The following is a 22,597-nucleotide window of genomic DNA, read 5'->3' on the forward strand; positions in this document are numbered from 1 at the left end:
GGATAAAGCCTTGTTTAAATCATACACTAGTCCTGGACGCCTCTGGATGTACAGTACCAGTCAAAAGTTTGGACACACCGACTCATTCCAGGGTTTTTCTTTATTTTTTTACTTTTTTCTACATTGTAGAATAATAGTGAAGATATCAAAACTATGAAATAACACATATGAATTCATGTAGTAACCCCAAAAAAAGTGTTGAACAAATCTAAATATATTTTATATTTGAGATTCTTCAAAATAGCCACCCTTTGCCTTGATGACAGCTTTGCACACGCTTGGCATTCTCTCAACCAGCTTCATGAGGTAGTCACCTGGAATGCATTTCAATTAACATGAGTGCCTTGTTAATTTGTGGAATTTCTCTCCTTCTTAATGCGTTTGATGCCAGTCAGTTGTGTTGTGACAAGGTAGAGGCGGGATACAGAAGATAGCCCTATTTGGTAAAATACCAAGTCCATATTATAGCAAGAACAGCTGAAATAAGAAAAGCGAAATGACGGTCCATCATTACTTTAAGACGTGAAGGTCAGTGAATGCGGAAAATGTCAAGAACTTTGAAAGTTTCTTCAACTATAGTTGAAAAAACCATCAAGTGCTATGATGAAATGTCTCTCATGAGGACCACCACAGGAAAGGAAGACCCAGAGTTACTTCTGCTGCAGAGGATAAGTTCATTAGAGTTAAATGAACCTCAGATTGCAGCCCAAGTAAATGCTTCACAGAGTTCAAGTAACAGACACATCTCAACATCAACTGTTCAGAGACTGCGTGAATCAGGCCTTCATGGTCGAATTGCTGCAAAGAACCACTACTCAAGGACACCAATAAGAAGAAGAACCTAGCTTGGGTCAAGAAACACAAGCAATGGACCTTCACCGGTGGAAATCTGTCTATTGGTCTGATGAGTCCAAATTTGAGATTTTTGGTTCCAACCGCTGTTTTTGTGAGACTTAGAGTAGGTGAATTGGTGATCTCCGCATGTGTGGTTCCCACCATGAAGCATGGAGGAGGAGGTGTGATGGTGTGAGGGTGCTTTGCTGATGACACTGTCCTTGATTTTTCTTGTTTTCAAGGCACACTTAACCAGCATCGCTACCACAGCATTCTGCAGTGATACGCCATCCCATCTGGTTTGCGCTTAGTGGGAGTATCATTTGTTTTTTGACAGGACAATGACCCAAAACATCTCCAGGCTGTTTAAGGGCTATTTGACCAAGAAGGAGAGTGATGGAGTGCTGCGTCAGATAACCTGGCCTTCACAATCACCTGACCTCAACTCAATTTAGATGGTTTGGGATGAGTTGGACTACGGAGTGAAGGAAAAGCAGCCAACAAGTGCTCAGCATATGTGGGAACTCCTTCAAGACTTTCTGACTGTCGTAGTCATTCAGCAAAAATATAATGGAGGAAAAAGAATAAGCAAGAGAGTGCCTGAAAGAGATAAGAAGAGGGATAGAGAGAAAAGTAGTGTGTGTGAATACCCTGATAAGGCATTACTGCAATCAGTCAGTCAGGCAGCCCTCTGGTCCTGACTCCTGCAGCTCTAACGTTATTCCTAGGCCACCACTGCATGGGCGGACATGTTAGCAGTCAGGGGCAAGGTGGAAAGGTGTGTGTGGTTGTGTACGCTCCTAGGGGGTTGACGTGTGACTGGCGGTCAGCTCCGAGCCGTCTTCTCTTTCTCTCCCTTCCTCCCTGTCGGTGCAATCCATTCCACTCCATAGGACAGAAGGCACTGTTGCGTAAGAGAGAGCCAGTCAGAGCTGTCTGTCTGTCAGGGCTGTGTGTGTGTGTGTGTGTGTGTGTGTCTGTTTGTCTGTTTGTTTCAGGCTAGGAGGGCTGCATGTGGACCCTGGGGACCTGGCCTGGCCTGTGCCAATCCCCGATCCACTCCAATGGAGGGAACACGCTCCCGGGGTAGTGGGAGGGAGGGAGGAGGAAGGGAGTGAGAGAGGGAAGTGAGGGAGGGAGGGGAGGAAGAGGTGGGAGGAAAGAGTGGAGGTGAGTGCTTAGATCAGGGATGAGAGGTAAGGAGGATGGAGGGCAGGTAGGTCTTTCTCTCTGTTCCCTCTGTAATTATTTCATAGTGGCCCCCACCAGTCCCCAACTCACTATAACCAGAATCCATCAATATGCCAGTCGTGTCAGAACCCTCTTTCTTTTTCTGTCTCTCTATCACTCTTTCCTTTCTTCCCATTTCTCTATTTATTCCGAACTCACTATAACTGGAAGCCATCAATAAGCCTGTACTATCTGGTCATCGCTCTCTCTCTCTCCTTTTCTCTCTCTCTCTCTCTCTCTCTCTCTCTCTCTCTCTCTCTCTCTCTCTCTCTCTCTCTCTTTCTCCCTCTCTTGCTACCCCCTCCCCACCTCTCCCATGGGCTCACTGTGTAGGTGTGTGTTAGGAGCAGAGAATGAAAAATAGGGTCCTGTCGCATTGCTTGTGATAATAATTTCCAGGTTCAGCTGGAGTGATAGCTGGGATTTGAGGTGTTCTAGGCAGACACATACGGCCCAGCGGGAGGGGGCTGGGGCAAAGGGGCTGGGGGCGAGGGAGCTGGGGTGAGGGGGCTGGTGCGAGGTGGCTGGGGGCGAGGGAGCTGGGGTGAGGGGGCTGGGGCGGGAGGACTGGGGTGAGGGGACTGGGGGCGAGGGATCTGGGGCGAGGGGACTGGGGCGAGGGGAAGGAGAGGGGAAGGAAGCCATTTATCTGGGCTGGGCTGGGATGTGTGTGTGTGTGAAGGATATGCATGGTAACCTTCCTTATCCTCCACAACACAGACAAACGGCTTAGATGTCTTGTTTACTCGCCAGCTACAGGAAAGCAATTTCAGCCCACACACAAGATACACGCAAGATAAGCATATACATACAGAGAACGCAGGAATTCACGCACGAATGCACACACACACACAGCAATTTATTTTATTTTATTACTGGTTTCTTTCGTCGTATCCCACCTTTTTATTTCATATCTAGGATTATGATGTTGGTTGGGATTTACTTTCCAGGTGTGTGTGTATGTATGTGTGTATGTGTGTGTGTGTGTGTGTTTGTATAGAAGTGTGTGTACAGTATGTGTGTGATTGTGCACAGCAACAGTAACTTGTCTGTGTGTGTGACATAAAAATAGAAATCAACGATCGCTTCGTTTTAGTTTGTCCTTGTTTGTTTTTCTATCCCTGAAGTCGCAGTCCAAATGAAACAACATCCCTTGATAAGCACAGCTCATTTCTAACATGGTAGAACCTTGGTTGACACTGTTTGTCTATAATTTTGAGCTGTAGTTGAAGTGTCAGGCAGAGAGAGATGGCCTAATGCCTACCTGTCATCTCTATTTTTCCTACTTCTCTCAGGGCTCTGTGTGGCTAATTAGCTAGCTGGTGAAAACAGAGAGCATAAAATAGCACTGTGTTTTGTTTTGATCCAATTACAGGAATTAGTGAAACACACTCACGATGCAGCTGACAAGAGCAATTTGCGGCTGGCGCTGGATGCCATGAAGGTAAGTGTTATACGACGCCCTCGCATCACATCAGGAATGAAAGAGTAATTGGGGTGCCAGGTCTGTGTCTGATGTTATGACTCTCCTCACCTCTATCGCACGCACCACATACACATTCAAACGCACACACACACACACACACACACACACACACACACACACACACACACACACACACACACACACACACACACACACACACACACACACACACACACACACACTCACATCTATATAGTTACAGTGCCCACTTGTTCCTATTTTGATGCATTACAACCTGTAATTTAAATACATTTTTATTTGGATTTCATGTAATGGACATACACAGAATAGTCCAAATTGGTGAAGTAAAATGAAAAAAAATAACAATGAAATTCTAAAAAATGAAAAAACAGAAAGTGGTGCGTGCATATGTATTCACCCCCTTTGCTATGAAACCCTAAATAAGATCCGGAACTTTGAACATCCCCCGGAGCACCATTAAATCCATTATTAAAACATTTAAAGAATATGGCACCACAACAAACCTGCCAAAAGAGGGCCACCCACCAAAACTCATGGACCGGGCAAGGAGGGCATTAATCAGAGAGGCAACAAAGAGACCAAAGATAACCCTGAAGGAGCTGCAAAGCTCCACAGCGGAGATTGGAGTATCTGTCCATAGGACCACTTTAAGCTGTATACTCCACAGGGCTGGGCTTTACAGAAGAGTGGCCAGAAAAAAAGCCATTGCTTAAAGTGTTCACCAAAAGGCATGTGGGAGACTCCCCAAACATATGGAAGAAGGTACTCTGGTCAGATGAGACTGAAAGTGAGCTTTTTGGCCATCAAGATAAACGCTATGTCTGGCGCAAACCCAACACCTCACATCACCCCGAGAACACCATCCCCACAGTGACGCATGGTGGTGGCAGCATCAACTGTGGGGATGTTTTTCATCGGCAGGAACTGGGAAACTGGTCCGATTGAAGTAATGATGGATGGCGCTAAATACAGGGAAATTCTTGAGGGAAACCTGTTTCATTCTTCCAGAGATTTGAGACTGGGAAAGAGGTTCACCTTCCAGCAGGACAATGATCCTAAGCATACTGCTAAAGCAACACTCAAGTGGTTTATGGGGAAACATTTAAAAGTCTTGGAATGGCCTAGTCAAAGCCCAGACCTCAATCCAATTGAGAATCTGTGGTATGACTTAAAGATTGCTGTACACTTTTGGAACCCATCCAACTTGAAGTAGCTGGAGCAGTTTTGACTTGAAGAATTTGCAAAAATCCCAGTTGCTAGATGTGCCAAGCTTATATAAACATAGCCCAAGAGACTTGCAGCTGTAATTGCTGCAAAAGGTGTCTCTACAAAAATATTTTGCATCTTCAACGTGGTAGGCATGTTTTGTAAATCAAATGATACAAACACCCAAAAAGTAAATTTGAATTCCAGGTTGTAAGGCAATGAAATAGGAAAAATGCCAAGGGGGGTGAATACTTTAACAAGCCACTGTAGGCACACATGTTTTGCAGGCGCACACAGGCACACCAGCTAACACTTGCAACGTAAGTGAGTAGTCTTCATCTATCAACAGAGTTATACACCAGACTGCAGGCTATTAAATACTGATGCAAGCTTTCAATAAAAAGGAGAACATGTCTTTAGGAATTCAAAATGTCTCTATTTACTGTATGTACGTATGTATTACTGTAGACACTGAGGGTACAACACATTAGGAATAACTGCTCTATCCATGAGATAGACTGACCAGGTGAATCCAGTTGAAAGCCATGATCCCTTGTTAAATCCACTTCAATCAGTGTAGATGAAGGGGAGGAGACAAGTTAAAGAAGGATTTTTAAGCCTTGAGACATGGATTGTTCAACGGACTTTCTACCTTTTCGTGCTGCTGCTCCAGTTTCAACTGTTCTGCGGCTATGGAACCCTGGCCTGTTCACCGGACGTGCTACCTTGTCCCAGACCTTCTGTTTTCAACCCTCTCTCTCCCTCTCCCTCTCTCTCTATCTCTCTCCCTCCTTCCCTCTCTGTCTCTCTCTCTCTCTCTCTCTCTCTCTCTCTCTCCCTCTCCCTCCTTCCCTCTCTGTCTCCCTCTCTACCACACCTGCTGTTTCGACCTCTGAATGCTCGCCTATGAAAAGCCAACTGACATTTACTCCTGAGGTGCTGACCTGTTGCACCATCTACAACCACTGTGATTATTATTTCACCCTGCCGGTCATCTATGAACGTTTGAACATCTTGAAGAACGATCTGGCCTTAATGGCCATGTACTCTTATAATCTCCACCCAGCACAGCCAGAAGAGGACTGGCCACCCCTCAGAGCCTGGTTCCTCTCTAGGTTTCTTCCTAGGTTCCTGCCTTTCAAGGGAGTTTTTCCTAGCCACCGTGCTTCTGCATTGCTTGCTGTTTGGGGTTTTAGGCTGGAGTTCTGTATAAGCACTTTGTGACATATGCTTTGTAAAAAGGAATGTATAAATACATTTGATTGATTGATGGATGGATTATGTATGTGTGCCATTCAGAGGGTCATTGGGCAAGACAAAAGATTTCAGTGCTTTTGAACAGGGTATTAGAAGGTGCCAGTTTTCCATGTGTATCAAGAATGGCCCACCACCCAAAGGACATCAAGCCAACTTGACACAACTATGGGAAGCATTGGCATCAACATGGGCCAGCATCCCTGTGGAACGCATTCGACACCTTGTCCATGTCCAGACGAATTGAGGCTGTTCTATGTTTAGTTACACTTTTATTACTGTATATATTTCGTTATGTACTAACTAAATATATACAGTAATTAATACATAACTAAATATATACAGTAATTAATACATAACTAAATATATAGTCATTATGTTTTGATTACTAATATATTTAGTTATGTATTAATTACTGTATATATTTAGTTATGTATTAATTACTGTATATATTTAGTTATGTATTAATTACTGTGTATATGTATTTATGTATTAATTACTGTATATATTTAGTTATGTATTAATTACTGTATATATTTAGTTATGTATGTATTCATGTATATGTTTAGTGAAGTATTTATTACTGTATATATGTAGTTATGTATTAATTACTGTATATATGTATTCATGTATTAATTACTGTATATATTTATTGATGTATTAATTACTGTATATATGTATCTATGTATTAATTACTGTATATATGTATCTATGTATTAATTACTGTATATATTTAGTTATGTATTAATTACTGTATATATTTAGTTATGTATTAATTACTGTATATATTTATTTATGTATTAATTACTGTATATATTTATTTATGTATTAATTACTGTATATATGTATTTATGTATTAATTACTGTATATATTTAGTTATGTATTAATTACTGTATATATTTAGTTATGTATGTATTCATGTATATGTTTAGTGAAGTATTTATTACTGTATATATGTAGTTATGTATTAATTACTGTATATATGTATTCATGTATTAATTCCTGTATATATTTAGTTATGTATGTATTTGTGTATATGTTTAGTGATGTATGTATTTGTGTATATGTTTAGTGAAGTATTTATTACTGTATATATGTAGTTATGTATTAATTACTGTATATATGTATTCATGTATTAATTACTGTATATGTCACATTCTATGGGCATTCTATGTTATTTTTTCTATGTTTTGTATTTCTTTGTTTTAGCTGGGTATGGTTCTCAATCAGGGACAGCTGACTATCGTTGTCTCTGATTGGGATCCATACTTAGGTAGCTTTTTCCCACCTATGTTTTGTGGGTAGTTGTTTTCTGTTTAGTGTTCTGCACCTGACAGGACTGTTTCAGTTTCGTTTTTCACTTTGTTATTTTTGTTTCAGTGTTCAGTTTAATAAAAGTCATGGACACTTACCATGCTGCGCTTTGGTCCGATTCTTCCTCATCAGACGACGACAACCGTTACAGAACTACCCACCACCAAAGGACCAAGCAGCGTGGTATGGAGGAGCATAGGGTTCAGGACTCCTGGACATGGGAGGAGATACTGGACGGAAAAGGGACCCTGGAGACAGGCTGGGGAATATCGCCGCCCGAAAAAGGAACTGGAGGCAGCTAAAGCTGAGAGGCGGAGATTTGAGGCAAGTGAGCGAAGCAGGCACGAGAGGCAGCCCCCCAAATATTTTGGGCGGAGTCAGGCTATAGACCTGAGCCAACTCCCCGTGCTTACCGGAAGCAGCGTGGTACTGGTCAGGCACGTAAAGCGCACAGTGTTTCCAGGGCGCGCTCATAACCCGATGCGCTATATGCCAGCCCTTCGCAGGTGCCATGCGAGAGTGGGCATCCAGCCAGGGTGGATTGTGGAAGCTCAGCGCACTTGGTCTCCGGTGCGCCGTTTCGACCCAGGGTATCCTGCGCTGGCTCTGCGCACTGTGTCTCCGGTGCGCTGGGACTGTTCAGTTTGTCCTATATGCCTGCGCTCCGCCCGTGCCGGGCTAAAGTGGGCATTGAGCCAAGTGGAGAGGTGCGAGTGGTAAGCACCAGATCTCCAGTGCTCCCCCACAGCCCGGTTCGACCTGTGCCTGCACCCTGGAGGGGTCGGGCTAAAGTGGGCATTCAGCCTGGAGGAGTGGTGCCAAGGCTGTGCACCAGAGCTCCAGTGCTCCCCCACAGCCCGGTTCATCCTGTGCCTCCTCTAGGGACCAGGCCTCCTGTAGGTCTCCCCATTCTGGTGGGCCCTGTGGCAGCCCCACGCACCAGGCTGTCTCTGCGTCTTGTCCCTCCAGCGACAGTCTCCAGTCCGGAGCCTCCAGAGTCGTCCTCCAGTCCGGAGCCTCCAGAGTCGCCCTCCAGTCCGGAGCCTCCAGCGACGCCCTCCAGTCCGGAGCCTCCAATGAGGGTGCCCAGTCCGGGGCCCGCAACGAGGGTGCCCAGTCCGGGGCCCGCAACGAGGGTGCCCAGTCCGGGGCCCGCAACGAGGGTGCCCAGTGCGGGACCCGCAACGATGGTCCCCAGTCCGGGGCCCACTACGAGGGTCCCCAGTCCGGGGTCGGCGGCGAGGGTCCTCGCACTAGAGGCGCCACCAAAGTGGGCCAAGTCAGAGGTGGAGCGGGGTCGTCGTCCCGCACCAGAGCCGCCACCACAGAGAAATGCCCACCCAGACCCTCCCCTATAGGTTCAGGTTTTGCGGCCAGAGTCCGCACCTACTGTCATGCCCTGACCTTAGAGAGATTTTTATGTCTCTATTTTGGTTTGGTCAGGGAGTGATTTGGGGTGGGCATTCTATGTTATTTTTTCTATGTTTTGTATTTCTTTGTTTTAGCTGGGTATGGTTCTCAATCAGGGACAGCTGACTATCGTTGTCTCTGATTGGGATCCATACTTAGGTAGCTTTTTCCCACCTATGTTTTGTGGGTAGTTGTTTTCTGTTTAGTGTTCTGCACCTGACAGGACTGTTTCGGTTTCGTTTTTCACTTTGTTATTTTTGTTTCAGTGTTCAGTTTAATAAAAGTCATGGACACTTACCATGCTGCGCTTTGGTCCGATTCTTCCTCATCAGACGACGACAACCGTTACAGTATATATGTATTTATGTATTAATGTGTATATTTAGTTATGTATTAATTACTGTATATATTTAGTTAGTAAAAAATGTAACTAAACATAGACCTCACAGCCTAACACAGTATACAGTGCCTTCAGTATTCATACTCCTTGACTTATTCCACATTTCGTTGTGTTAAAAACCTGAAAAAACATGTTCCCCACCCATCTACACACAATACCCCATAATGACAAAGTGAATATATTTTTTTAGAAGTTTTAGTAAATTTACTGAAAATTTAATTCAGAAATATATCATTTACATAAGTTGTCACACCCCTGAGTCAATACATGTTAGAATCATCTTGTCAGTGATTACAGCTGTGAGTCTTTCAGGGTAAGTCTCTAAGGGCTTTGCACACCTGGATTGTTCAATATTTGCACATTATTCTTTAAAAAAATATTCAAGCTCTGTCAAGTTGGTTGTTGATCATTGTCAGACAACCATTTTGAAGTCTTGCCTTAGTTTTTCAAGCCGTTTTAAGTGGAGTAACTACAATGTTGCTGATCCATCCTTAGTTTTATCCTATCACAGCCAGTAAACTGTTTCAATGTCACCAAAGGCCTCATGAAATCCCTGATCGGTTTCCTTCCTCTCCAGCAACAGAGTTAGGAGGGATGCCTGTATCTTTGTAGTGACTGGGTGTATTGATACACCATCCAAAGTGTAATTAATAGCTTCACCATGCTAAAAGGGATATTCAGTGTCTGCTTTTTAAAATGTTATCCCATCTACCAATAGGTACCCTTCTTTGCGAAGCATTAGAATTGCATTGGTCTTTGTGGTTGAATCTGTGTTTGAAATTCACTGCTTGACTAAGGGACCTTACAGACAATTGTATGTGTGGGGTACAGAGATGAAGTAGTTATTCAAAAATCATGTTAACCACTTGTACTGCACACAGAGTGAGTCCATGTAACTTATTATGTGACTTGTTAAGCAACTTTTTACTCCTGAACTTATTTAGGCATTCCATAACAAAGGGGTTGAATCCTTTTTGACTCAAGACATTTCAACTTTTCATTTTTTATGAATTTGTAAACATTCTAAAAACATAATTCCACTTTGACATTATGTGGTATTGTGTGTAGGACAGTGCCACAAAATCTCAATTTGATCCATTTGTGGAAAAAGTCAAGGGTTGCGAATACTTTCTGAAGGTCCACATATGCCTCCTACTGAGATCTGCCTTGAGGCCAGATTATTGGTCATAACGATGACTCTACCAACCTGCTAGCTATTTCAGCACCACTCCAGACCTACGGCATACGTACTCTAGGCCGACACACAACAACCTAAAAACACTCCTGTCACCATCATGTACAGTTGAAGTCGGAAGTTTACATACACTTAGGTTGGAGTCATTCAAATTTGTTTTTCAACCAGTCCACAAATTTCTTGTTAAACAAACTTTAGTTAGGACATCTACTTTGTGCATGAAACAAGTCATTTTTCCAAAAATTGTTAACAGACAGATTATTTCACTTATAACTCACTGTATCACAATTCCAGTTGGTCAGAAGTTTACATACACTAAGTTTACTGTGCCTTTAAACAGCTTGGAAAAGGCACAGGATCTCATGGCTTTAGAAACTACTGATAGGCTACTTGACATAATTTGAGTCAATTGGAGGTGTACCTGTGGATGTATTTCAAGGTCTACCTTCAAACTCAGTGCCTCTTTGCTTGACATCATGGGAAAATCAAAAGAAATCAGCCAAGACCCCAGAAAAACAATTGTAGACCTCCACAAGTCTGGTTCATCCTTGGGAGCAATTTCCAAATGCCTGAAGATACCAAGTTCATCTGTACAAACAATAGTACGCGAGTGTAAACACCATGGGACCACGCAGCCGTCATTCCACTCAGGAAGGTGACGCGTTCTATCTCCTAGAGATGAACATGCTTTGGTGCAAAAAGTCAAATCAATCCCAGAACAACAGCAAAGGACCTTGTGAAGATACTGGAGGAAACAGGTACAAAATTATCTATATCCATAGTAAAATGAGTTCTATATCGACATAACCTGAAAGGTCACTCAGCAAGGAAGAGGCTACTGCTCCAAAACTGTCATAAAAAAGCCAGACTACGGTTTGCACTGCACATGGGGACAAAGATTGTACTTTTTGGAGAACAATCCTCTGGTCTGATGAAACAAAAATAGAAATATTTGGCCATAATGACCATCGTTATGTTTGGAGGAAAAAGGGGAAGGCTTGCAAGCCGAAGAACACCATCCCAACCGTGAAGCACGGGGGTGGCAGCATCATGTTGTGGTGGTGCTTTGCTGCAGGAGGGACTGGTGCACTTCACAAAATAAATGGCATCATGAGGAAGGAAAATTATGTGGATATATTGAAGCAACATCTCAAGACATCAGTCAGGAAGTTAAAGCTTGGTCGCAAGTGGGTCTTCCAAATGGACAATGACTCGAAGCATACTTCCAAAGTTGTGACAAAATGGCTTAAGGACAACAAAGTCAAGGTATTGGAGGGACCGTTACAAAAGTGTGCGACGAGCAAGGAGGCCTAGAAACCTGACTCAGTTACACCAGCTCTGTCAGAAGGAATGGGTCAAATTTCACCCAACTTATTGTGGGAAGCTTGTGGAAGGCTACCCGAAACGTTTGACTCAAGTTAAACAATTTAATGGCAACGCTACCAAATACTAATTGAGTGCATGTAAACTTCTGACCCACTGGGAATGTGATGAAAGAATTAAAAGCTGAAATAAATAATTCTCTCTACTATTATTCTGACATTTCACATTCTTAAAATAAAGAGGTGATCCTAACTGACCTAAAACAGGGAATTTTTACTTGGATGTGAAAATTGTGAAAAACTGAGGACTTGTGAAAAACATAGTTTTATGTATTTGGCTAAGGTGTATGTAAACTTCCGACTTCAACTACATCTCTGACAAGATTAGGTACAACATAATACTATTAAGTCGTTCTCTTTGCGTAAGACTTTGACAGCGGTTACACAATGTGTGGCTCCCCATCTCTCTTTGAGAAAGAGTTCTTGCGCATCATTTGTTTTTTTTCTTTTCAGCTTGACATTGTTTTCTTCTGAAATCTGCACTTAAAAAATCAGTCGTCTCTTTAGTCTAGATGTACAGGGTGTTGATGATGTGCGTGTGTGAATACAGTTTGACACGTACCAGGAAAGTACTAGAAGCAAGTCACGTCGGGTATGAAAGTGAACATTTACTCTGAGGGCGTCTGTGATGATTTCAATTGGCTAAATGATCCACTTGACATTGATTGAGGGAGCTAATGTGGTTAATGTTCCTGGAGTGTTTCTCTGCATTGCGTCATGTGGTGCGGCGGCAACCAAGTGTTTTTCAGCGCTGATTATCTCAGACCTTATGATAGATGGGATTTTAAACAGTGCTACTTGAACCAGACTCACTCTGTGTTGAGAGGAAGATTTACACAATGTACTCTTGCATAAACAATTAATCATGCTAATCAGAGAGAGAGAGAGAGAGAGAGAGAGAGAGAGAGAGAGAGAGAAAGTCCTCTAGAATATGTTGACATTGCAGGTGGTGCGATTTGAATCATGAAGTTGTAGATAGTGTTGCTCCACTCTAATGTAGAACTAATGAAGAAACGGGAGTTAAACTGTTTCCAGGACTATTAGTTTGACTACTATATGGTAGACCATTGGAAAGCAGTCTTTTGTTGTGAGCCTGTCTCATATGGTGTATGCCAAAATGCGCCCATCTTGAATGTCAAGTCTTGATGTTTGTTGTTTTGTGTTCTCTGTGTTGTGTTGGGTACTGTAGGACCTGGCTCAGTACGTCAATGAAGTGAAGAGAGACAACGAGACACTGAGAGACATAGCCCAGTATCAGAAATCCATCGAAAACCTTGTAAGCAACTCATCTTGATTCAAAAATGACTGTGAAGTGAGCTGGGTTTTAAGTGTGACCTCTTTCTTTCTCTCTTGCATCCTCCCCCTTTCAGAATCAGTCTCTTAGTACCTATGGGAGACCAAAAGGAGACGGAGAGGTACGCGTTACCTCAATCGACAAACGTGCCAAACAGGACCGGTGAGATGTCTGTCTGGTGTGTGTGTGGTTTTCTGTGTGTTTCTGTGTGAGTGCATGTATGGATGTTTGTCTGGAACTTGGCAAGATAAGATCAAGTCTTTTTACAGTCCCTCGTCTACTGCTTGCTTGTAATGCTTTATGGATCCAGTAATAGGTGTTTATTAGCAGCTATTGTAGTGCATTACGCATCACTCAATCAGGCATTACAAATGCACTTATGATACATTCTGAAAAGGGTATTCATGCTAACCAAAGTCATCTTTTTATCTCACCTGACAAAGACTTCTGTGAAGTGGAAACATTGTGTGTTTGGGGGCAGGAATAAAGCACTGGGGAACAGCAATATTCTGTGATCAGACCTCTCATTCCTTTACCTTCTTTTTATCTCTCCCTCTGTGTCTTTCCTCTGACACCACAGGCACATCTTCCTGTTCGATGCTGCTGTGATCGTCTGTAAGAGGAGAGGAGACAACTATGAGATGAAGGAGGTGATCGACCTGCACCACTTCAAGATCACCAACAACCCCACGTCAGATAAGGAGAACAGGAAGGTGTGCTCGCGTGCGTCACTAAAAGCGAATCAGACACATATTGAGATTGCCACATTCATTGACGAGCGTGATAATATATTGTGTTGATTTGATGGATAGAACAGCTTGCCTTTTCCCCAGATGGTGTGTTTATTAAACATTGCCTTGTGCCTGATGGTACACACACACACACACACACACACACACACACACACACACACACACACACACACACACACACACACACACAGCAACAAGCACCTAGCAAAGTATAATATTCACTGTTGTGGATAATGATACATTGCACAATGGCTTCCCAGGGGATAATAATCATTTAGATTATAATAACTTTAATTTGTTAAGAAATGAAACAATAATCAAGCCAAAATCTAAGCAGCACGCATCTTTCCTATTACATGAATGACAACCCCTTGTCTGTCATATAAGGCTAGGAATCTACGAAAGCTGGTCTATAGTGTACAGTACTTGTTTTCAAACCCCACCCTCTCACACGACCTCCCACCTACCCCCTATACACACCCTATGATTGGTCAAGAGGCTCTCTTTCTCTTATCTGATTGGCTGGTGGCTTACCCCAATCACTGCAACCTGAAGACCACTTTAAAGGCTCAATCTGGAATTTGTACATCCATTTGTAGTTTGATTGTCCCTTTAATGGCAGTTCTCATTGTTTTTATAAGCACAGCTGCCCTGAGCACTGAGCAGTAAGGTACATGCAGACTACAGAGCCCTCGTTGTAGGAAAGATAACTCTAGCAGAACACACACCATTACCTCTGAATATACACTTGTTTATTGTACTGAAATGTGGATACCTTTTTCAAGACAGCCCTGTCTCTGTGTAATAACAAGGAGAGGTGGTTGTAGCAGGTTGTTATCAGGGACGCTGGAGTAATGGGCTAGTCTTTAAAGTGGCTAATCTTTAGTGATTCAGTTCTGCAGTGTCCTATCTGCCTTGATATCTGGGGCTGCATGGACACTGGTTCATCTCTCTCTCTCAATTTCCATTTCAATGTAAGGGCTTTACTGGCATGGGACACATGTTTACATTGTCAAGGCAAATGAAATAGATAATAAACAATACTTTTTTTTTTTTACAGTAAACATTAAACTCACAAATGTTCCAAAAGAATAAAGACATTTCAAATGTCATATTATGTCTAATATTATGTCTATATACAGTGTTCTCTATCAATTCAATTCAATTCAAGGGGCTTTATTGGCATGGGAAACGTGTTAACATTGCCAAAGCAAGTGAGGTAGATAATATACAAAAGTGAAATAAACAATAAAAATGAACAGTAAACATTACACATACAGAAGTTTCAAAACAATAAAGAGATTACAAATGTCATATTATGTATATATACAGTGTTGTAACAAAGTACAAGTGGTTAAAGTCTATCTCTCTCTCTCTCTCGCTCTCTCTCGTTCTCTCTCTCTCTCCCCCTGCATACACCACTCTATTTCTTTCTATGTTGACTACCCCATTCTACCTCACTATGACCCCCTCATTTAGCTCCCTCTGTATCTCTCTAGTTCACTCTCTCATTTCCCTTTTTGTCTCCTGTTTTAGTGGTCCTATGGGTTCTACCTGACACACAACCAGGGGCAGAGTGGCTTCGAGTTGTTCTTCAAAACCAAGGAGCTGAAGAAGAAATGGCTGGAGCAGTTTGGCATGGCCATGTGAGTGTGTGTTCTGTCCCATGTCATGCCTCTGCCTCACTCCCCTTGCAGCAGTGTGTGTGTTGTGTGTGTGTGTGTTTCTGTGAGAGAGACAGATAAAGTGTTTGTGTGTGTCCTCTCTTGTGTGTACTGCCTTAGTGTCACAGTATTGACATGTCACTCTTCCAGTTATTCAGGTAAGTACAGATCATGATTAATGAGTGTCACAGTTCTGAACTCTCCTGGCACCCTGCTCTGAAACACTAAAGACACCAAAGACTCCCCTCCCCTCACCTGCTCCAAATCACCAGACTGATACAACAACCAGAACTGACTGCCTGGAAAAAACCTATATAACTATTTCTTAGACAATCAAAACTCCTTTCAGTGAATGGTGCAATTATATATTATGCTTGCACGAGAACAGCGCCTCCTTTGCAAATACACACAAGCGTTCCAGCTTTGATTAATGAATAAAACTTGTGTACTGTATGTTCTATAATTACTTTGCACAAAAACATAAAACTGTGCCAAATATTGCCAAATATAAACGGGATGTTTAACTACTTTATCAAATTGCTTGAATAAACACCAATGTGTTAAATTCACTCTGTAATAGACTGGATATCTAACAATGTCCTGACAGAGAAGCTGATTAGTGACTGACTCAGAATGGGTTTTTATCAAGTAGTCCATTGACTCAACTACATGCACACTTGGCCACATAGGAACATTGTCCCTATAAGTCCTCTGTGTCATCTCTCGCAGTCTCGTTGGGGACTTCACTCGCACATGTGATCTAACATGCACTTGTCATCATAAATACCACTGAGCCAAACCCCAAACACATCTGGTCATCAAGTGGAGGACAGGGGTCCTTTTCACACTGTAGCTATTTAGAGAGGAGTGGAGATCAGAGGACCTTATTAGATGCTTTGTTAGTGTTGATAATGACATTTACAATTAGTTTACAGCGGGGGTGGGGGGCACCTGCTACAGCAAAAACAAGGGGGGGAAACAATTGACCCTTTGCTAAGACCCGCCCCCCTTGGTTACTGTTCCAACCTCAGACAACATTTTCCCTGGAAGCCCAATTCCCCATTCAACCACATTCGAAATCCCCCACAATGATCTCAAACTGTGTTTGTAATACACAATGAAATGAAACACAGACTGACTACCCCTTGCTAATCAGGAAACTCTTGGGTATGTTGTGGTGGACTGTCATTACAATTGCTTCACAGGATCCTGGTAAAAGTTTGTTATGTAGCTAGCCACTGAATGGCTCTGAATTCACTGTCAGCACGCAGTCAAAGCTATAACTATCCTGATGTCGACAGCAGATGGGAGCTCTATTCATAACATTGCTAAATTAGCTAGCTAACATATTTTTTTTTACATAGTTAATTTGCACCTTATTTGTAGTACAATCTTCAAAATGTAGTTAAATGTGATGTTCTGGTTCCTCTAGGGAAATTCACAAAGCTGAATGAGGACCTTATTACTGATGAGTGTTTTTTGTTGTTGTTATGATCGTGTTTTTCTTTCCACTTTTATTTGGTATTTATATTGATTTGTGTATTTTCAGTAATTTATGTAATTCAGGGCTTATCTGTAGAAGAGACCTTGGTCTCAGCATGACTAAAATAAAGGTTAAATACAAATAAATATATATATATATTTTTTAAATAAGTTATTTTAAGTGGCTAGCTGGCTGGTGTTAGCAATGTTTGGTGAAACTGTGAGCTAGCTAACCAGCTGAGCTAGCAAACAATATAGCAACAGTATCATTTTGGATTCAGGAATCACAGTAGCAAGTACTCCCCAAGTATTTTGTCATTTAAACTCAGTTTTTGCCATAGCCTTCACTGGCTTTCATGTGATTTAAAGATGAGAATGTCCGAGGTGTTGGACTCAACGACAGTTGCTATCCATTGAAACGCTGCGATTGGTTGCCGAAAATTCTGGGGCAGGGCTTAGTGAAGGGTCAATTAAATTATATTAAATAGTACGTTGGACTGTTCTATGCCGGTGATATCAGAAACAAAAAGAGAAAAGGAGGAAAGGAAGGAAGGAAGGAAGGAAGAAGAAAAAAGACAGCATCAGAGAAGAAAATAGAAAATAGGGGAAGAAAAAAGTTAAAAGGCGTGACGCAATGCTGAGAGAAGCTTGAGCTTGATTAACTCAGTGGAATTAATGAGTTTGAAGCGGAGAGAGAGAGACAGGAGAGAGAGACAGAGAGACTGTGAAGAGAAAGAGATAGAGAGACAGAAAGAGAGAGGCAGAAGAGTTAGAGAGCAAGAGACAGAGAGAGCGAGAGTGAAACGCTCCTTCAGTTTCTTTGGCACACAATCACTGAGTCACTTGGCTCCCTGGAGAGACTGTTGACTGATCCCAGTACTGTTGTTTTGTCACGCGCTGCAGCTCAGTTCAGCTCAACACAGTGAAGAGGAGGAGACACATTTAGACTGCTAATATAATGGCACTGTACTCAAACTAACTCTGGATTACTTGACCTAACCCACATGAATAAATACTATAGTATTCACTGTCGTGTTAGCTGTAGTTTACTGTAGTATATACAGTTAACTATAGTATGAATGTTGTAGTAAAAAAAAATTTTTTTTAAGTGTTTGCAAATTAAAAAATAAATAAATAATGAAAAATCACATTTATACAAATATTCAGACCCTTTACTCAGTACTTTGTTGAAGCACCTTTGGCAGCGATTACAGCCTCGAGTCTTCTTGGGTATGAGACCACAAGCTTGGCACACCTGTATTTGGGGAGTTTCTCCCATTCTTCTCTGCAGATCCTCTCAAGCTCTGTCAGGTTGGATGGGGAGCATCGCTGTACAGCTATTTTCAGGTCTCTCCAGAGATGTTCGATCGAGTTTAAGTCCAGGCCCTGGCTGGGCCACTCAAGAACACTCAGAGACTTGTCGCGAAACCACTCCTGCGTTGTCTTGGTTGTGTACTTGGGGTCATTCTCCTGTTGGAAGGTGAACCTTCACCCCCAGTCTGAGGTCCTGAGCGCTCTGCAGCAGGTTTTCATCAAGGATCTCTCTGTAAGTTGCTCCGTTCATCTTTCCCTCAATCCTGACTAGTCTCCCAGTCCCTGCCGCTGAAAACATCCCCATAGCATGATGCTGCCACCACCATGCTTCACCGTAGGGACTGGCATGTTCCTTTTACTGAGGAGTGGCTTCCGTCTGGCCACTCTACCATAAAGGCCTGATTGGTAGAGTGCTACAGAGATGGTTGTCCCCCGATTGCTCAGTTTGGCTGGGCGTCCAGCTCTAGGAAGAGTCTTGGTGCTTCCAAACTTCTTCCATTTTGTTCTTGGGGACCTTCAATACTGCATAAATTGTTTGGTACCCTTCCCCAGACCCTTCCTCAGCTCTACGGAATATTCCTTTGACCTCATGGCTTGGTTTTTTCTCTGACATGCACTGTCATCTGTGGGACCTTATATAGACAGATGTGTGCCTTTTCAAATAATGTCCAATCAATTGAATTTACCACAGTTGGACTCCAATCAAGTTGTAGAAACATCTAAAAAATGGGAACAGGATGCACCTGAGCTCAATTTCGAGTTTCATTATTACTTACGTAATAAATTGTGTGTAGATTGATGAGGGACATTATTGTTTATCCATTTTAGAATATGTATATATATATGTTTACCTTTATTTAACTAGGCTAGTCAGTTAAGAACAAATTCTTATTTTCAATGACGGCCTAGGAACAGTGGGTTAACTGCCTTGTTCAGGGGCAGAATGACAGATTTTTACCTTGTTAGCTCGGGGTTTCGATCTTGCAACCTTTCGGTCACTAGTTCAGCGCTTTAACCACTAGGCTACCCTGCCGCCCCAATATGGCACTAACCTAACACAATTTGGAAAAAGGAAAGGGGTCTGAATACTTTCCGAATGCATTGTAGGTAGGACTGGTGTCTGAACAGATAGTTCAGAGCTTCTGCTCTTTTCTATAACCTGTAGAGAACACAATATGGTGTATACTTGGCATGTAGGTTTCTCACTTATGGGTGGCACAAAATGTGATATGGGGAGGGGAATGGGTTAGGTATATGCAAATGAAATAGTCTGGTATTTACTATAGTTAAAAGCAGTGTAGTGTTTTTGTGGACTGTAGCGGTTTTGCGAACATTACTGGTGTATTTACTATAGTATTCTACAGTATATTACAACATTCTATAGTAAGTACTACACATGATCGAGGGATACTACATTGTGTAGTGTAGTATTCTACAGTATACTGTCATATTGTTTTTAATGTGGGAAGAATCAGGAAGTCTGTCTCGGGTTGCTACCAGGTTTTTTATTTATTATAATTGGCAAAAATTAGGTGAAGGCCTCTGACGTCAGGTGTTACTAAGGGCAACATGTGAACATAACGACTTATGGAAGTAATACAGAAACTGCTGAGCTTGTATCAAAGTACTGTGTAGTCTGTATGTAGACTGTAGAGCTACAGTCAAGTTCCAATGTGGAACCGAGATTTGCTACTAGTATAGCTGACTGCAGTTACCTTAACGTCACAATGTGAAACTGCCAATGTACGATTGCACTTGTCTTTTCTAATCTTCATATCCTTTCTTTCCCATGTCTTGTAGATCCAACATACGTCCAGAGAATGGCACCAGTAACTTCCATGAGTTCAAGATGCACACCTTCGACAGAATTACATCCTGTAGCTACTGCCACATGCTGCTAAGGTACGGGGACACACGCATGCGCGCACACACGCACACATACTACATGTTATTTTACATTTGAGTCATTTAGCAGACTCTTATCCAGAGTGACTTACAGGAGTAATTAGGGTTAAGTACCTTGCTCAAGGGGACAGCAAAATATTTTTGACTGACAACCCTGAACCTGTGTCTACAACCAATAGGTATATATTGTTTGGGGCCGGAAGGCAGCATGGTGGTTAGAGCTTTGGGTCTAAAGGTTACTGGCCCCGAGCTGACAAGGTAAAAATCGGTTGTTCTGCCCCTGAACAAGGCAGGTATTAACCCACTGTTCCTCGGTAGGCCGTCATTGTAGATAATAATTTGTTCTTAACTGACTTGCCTAATTAAATATATGGATCACTTCATGGCTGGGGGCGCATGATGTGAAGAAGACCCAGCTGATGACCCTAAATGGCCCATAACTGCCCATTCCAGGTGGATGTCAGACGGGGAAAATATATTTAAAATATATGTGAGCATGCAAGAGGACAAATATACTAGGCGAGAAGGGGAGTTACAAGAGTGTGAGCTGACTGAGCATGTGCAGTGCACCTGTGTGTATGGTGTGTTTACAACATCTGTGTGTAACCATGACCCTAACCCATAACCCTAACCCTAACCCTAGCTTCATGTCCACAACCTGGCTCAACCCTAACCCTCACCCATAACCCTAACCCTAACCCCAGCTTCAAATCCACATCTGGGTTCAACCCTAACCCATACCTTAGCTACCATGGATGTCTCAACCCTAATTCTAGTTTGTGTGCGTGGCTCACCAGGAGAGTTAGTCAGACTGGGGCTGCCGGGCTTTACATCAGGAGGTTCTGGAGCGGTTATGTAAAAGAAAATACCGCCGCAGGTAGGGAGGAGTGGAGAGGCGATGACAAATGGTTGAACCCGAGACAGGGGAGTTGGAATGGCACCAAGTCACATCTTTTAAAGACTCTTCGTCCTCCTCCTCTTTCTTTACTGCCTCTCTTTATCCCCCCCCCCCCACACACACACACACACACACACACACACAGTCTTGCGCAGCTAACCTTGTGGGGACATACAATTCAGTTCCATTCAAAATCCTATTTTCCTTAACCCCCAACCTTAACCCTAACCCGTACTCTTACCCTAACCCTAACCCTAACTCTAAACCAAAAACCTAACCTTAACCATAACCCTAACTCTAAAACTAATTCTAACCCTAACACTAATTCTAACCTTAACCTTAAACCCCCTAGAAATAGCATTTGACCTTGTGGGGACCAACAAAATGTCCCACAAGTATAGTTAAACACATACACACACAAACACACACACAAACACACACATGCCACAATGAGTAACACTGGTTGTCTCTCTCTTCTCTCTTCCAGGGGTATCTTTAACCAGGGGTACCTTTGCTCCAAGTGTGGTGTTGGAGCCCATAAGGAGTGTCTGGGGAGGTTTGGCAGCTGTGGAAAAACAGGTGAGAACCCCCCTCAAAACACAGACTCAAGAAAGCAGTACACTACAAGTAGTACAGTACATACACTATATGACCGATAGTATGAGGACAGCTGCTCGTCAAACATCTCATTCCAAAATCATGAGCATAACAGTTTTTTTTACAATCTCTAGGACCCATTTCTCAATACTTAGGTCACTTTTTCAAAACTCTTCACACAGTTCTCCTAACCAACATTCGGCTTGGCACAGCAGTTCATTTCACATCCAAAATGCACTAAAACTACCAAAACACTTCATACATGTCTCAAATCAACTCATTCTTCCATAACACTAGCAAAGGTTGTCACCCAACAAGCACACTTTGTCACTCATAAAACAATGACCTAAACAACACTAACAACAGGTAGCATTACACAATGTTTTCTTTTGTAAAAATGTCTTTACAAAACAAGAATGACAACTCTCTACTGTTTAGAATTCACTGCAGTATATGTTACAGGAATGAATCAGACATGATGCAATATGCTTCAATATCTTTTATGTCATTCTTTGGAATTGAGTGATTCCAAAATCCAATAATTTGTATAAACACCATCTACCAATACAGATACAGTAGCAATGCTAGTCAACCCTGTCTTCTGCATTTGGCCACAGGTTCTCATCGACATTACATCTTATGTCCTCTTGGGCAATACACCTAGGAAAGAATCTTTTGGAATGCCTGGTCCATGCCTGGAAATCTTCTGCAGATATGTCCAGGCATCCAGTATTCATTGCGTCCAGGATGGACATTTGATCATGTGGATGGTGGTCATAAACCTTCCACCTCCATGAGGAAAATAATTAATATATGGGAATTGAGGAATGGAGAGTAAGGTGGGAGGAAAAGTGACACCATCCTGGGATGGGCTGCAAACCACTCTGTGACTGTACGGGACTGGTGAAATGTCACACTGTCTCATACAATTACAAACGTTGGTTTCCGATTTTGCCTCACTGCAACCCTTTCCTCACCTGGCACAACCCTTCCATAG

The 22,597-nt window shown here is 42.5% G+C and overlaps 1 protein-coding gene across 2 annotated transcripts in view; it reads left to right on the top strand.

Moving 5' to 3' along the window:
- The window catches only part of LOC110536585 (guanine nucleotide exchange factor VAV3), a 127,449-nt gene that overhangs the window by 68,824 nt on the left and 36,028 nt on the right, over positions 1 to 22,597 (top strand). For both annotated transcript variants that reach the window (XM_036935164.1, XM_036935166.1), the window contains exons 11-17: positions 3,440 to 3,508; positions 12,884 to 12,970; positions 13,065 to 13,150; positions 13,569 to 13,701; positions 15,277 to 15,386; positions 20,001 to 20,102; positions 21,491 to 21,582. In XM_036935164.1, coding sequence (XP_036791059.1) covers positions 3,440 to 3,508; positions 12,884 to 12,970; positions 13,065 to 13,150; positions 13,569 to 13,701; positions 15,277 to 15,386; positions 20,001 to 20,102; positions 21,491 to 21,582 — 679 coding nt within the window. The remainder of the gene's footprint in view (positions 1 to 3,439; positions 3,509 to 12,883; positions 12,971 to 13,064; positions 13,151 to 13,568; positions 13,702 to 15,276; positions 15,387 to 20,000; positions 20,103 to 21,490; positions 21,583 to 22,597) is intronic.

The sequence above is a fragment of the Oncorhynchus mykiss genome, chromosome 11, assembly GCF_013265735.2.
Source record: "Oncorhynchus mykiss isolate Arlee chromosome 11, USDA_OmykA_1.1, whole genome shotgun sequence".
Classification (NCBI taxonomy): Eukaryota; Metazoa; Chordata; class Actinopteri; order Salmoniformes; family Salmonidae; genus Oncorhynchus; species Oncorhynchus mykiss.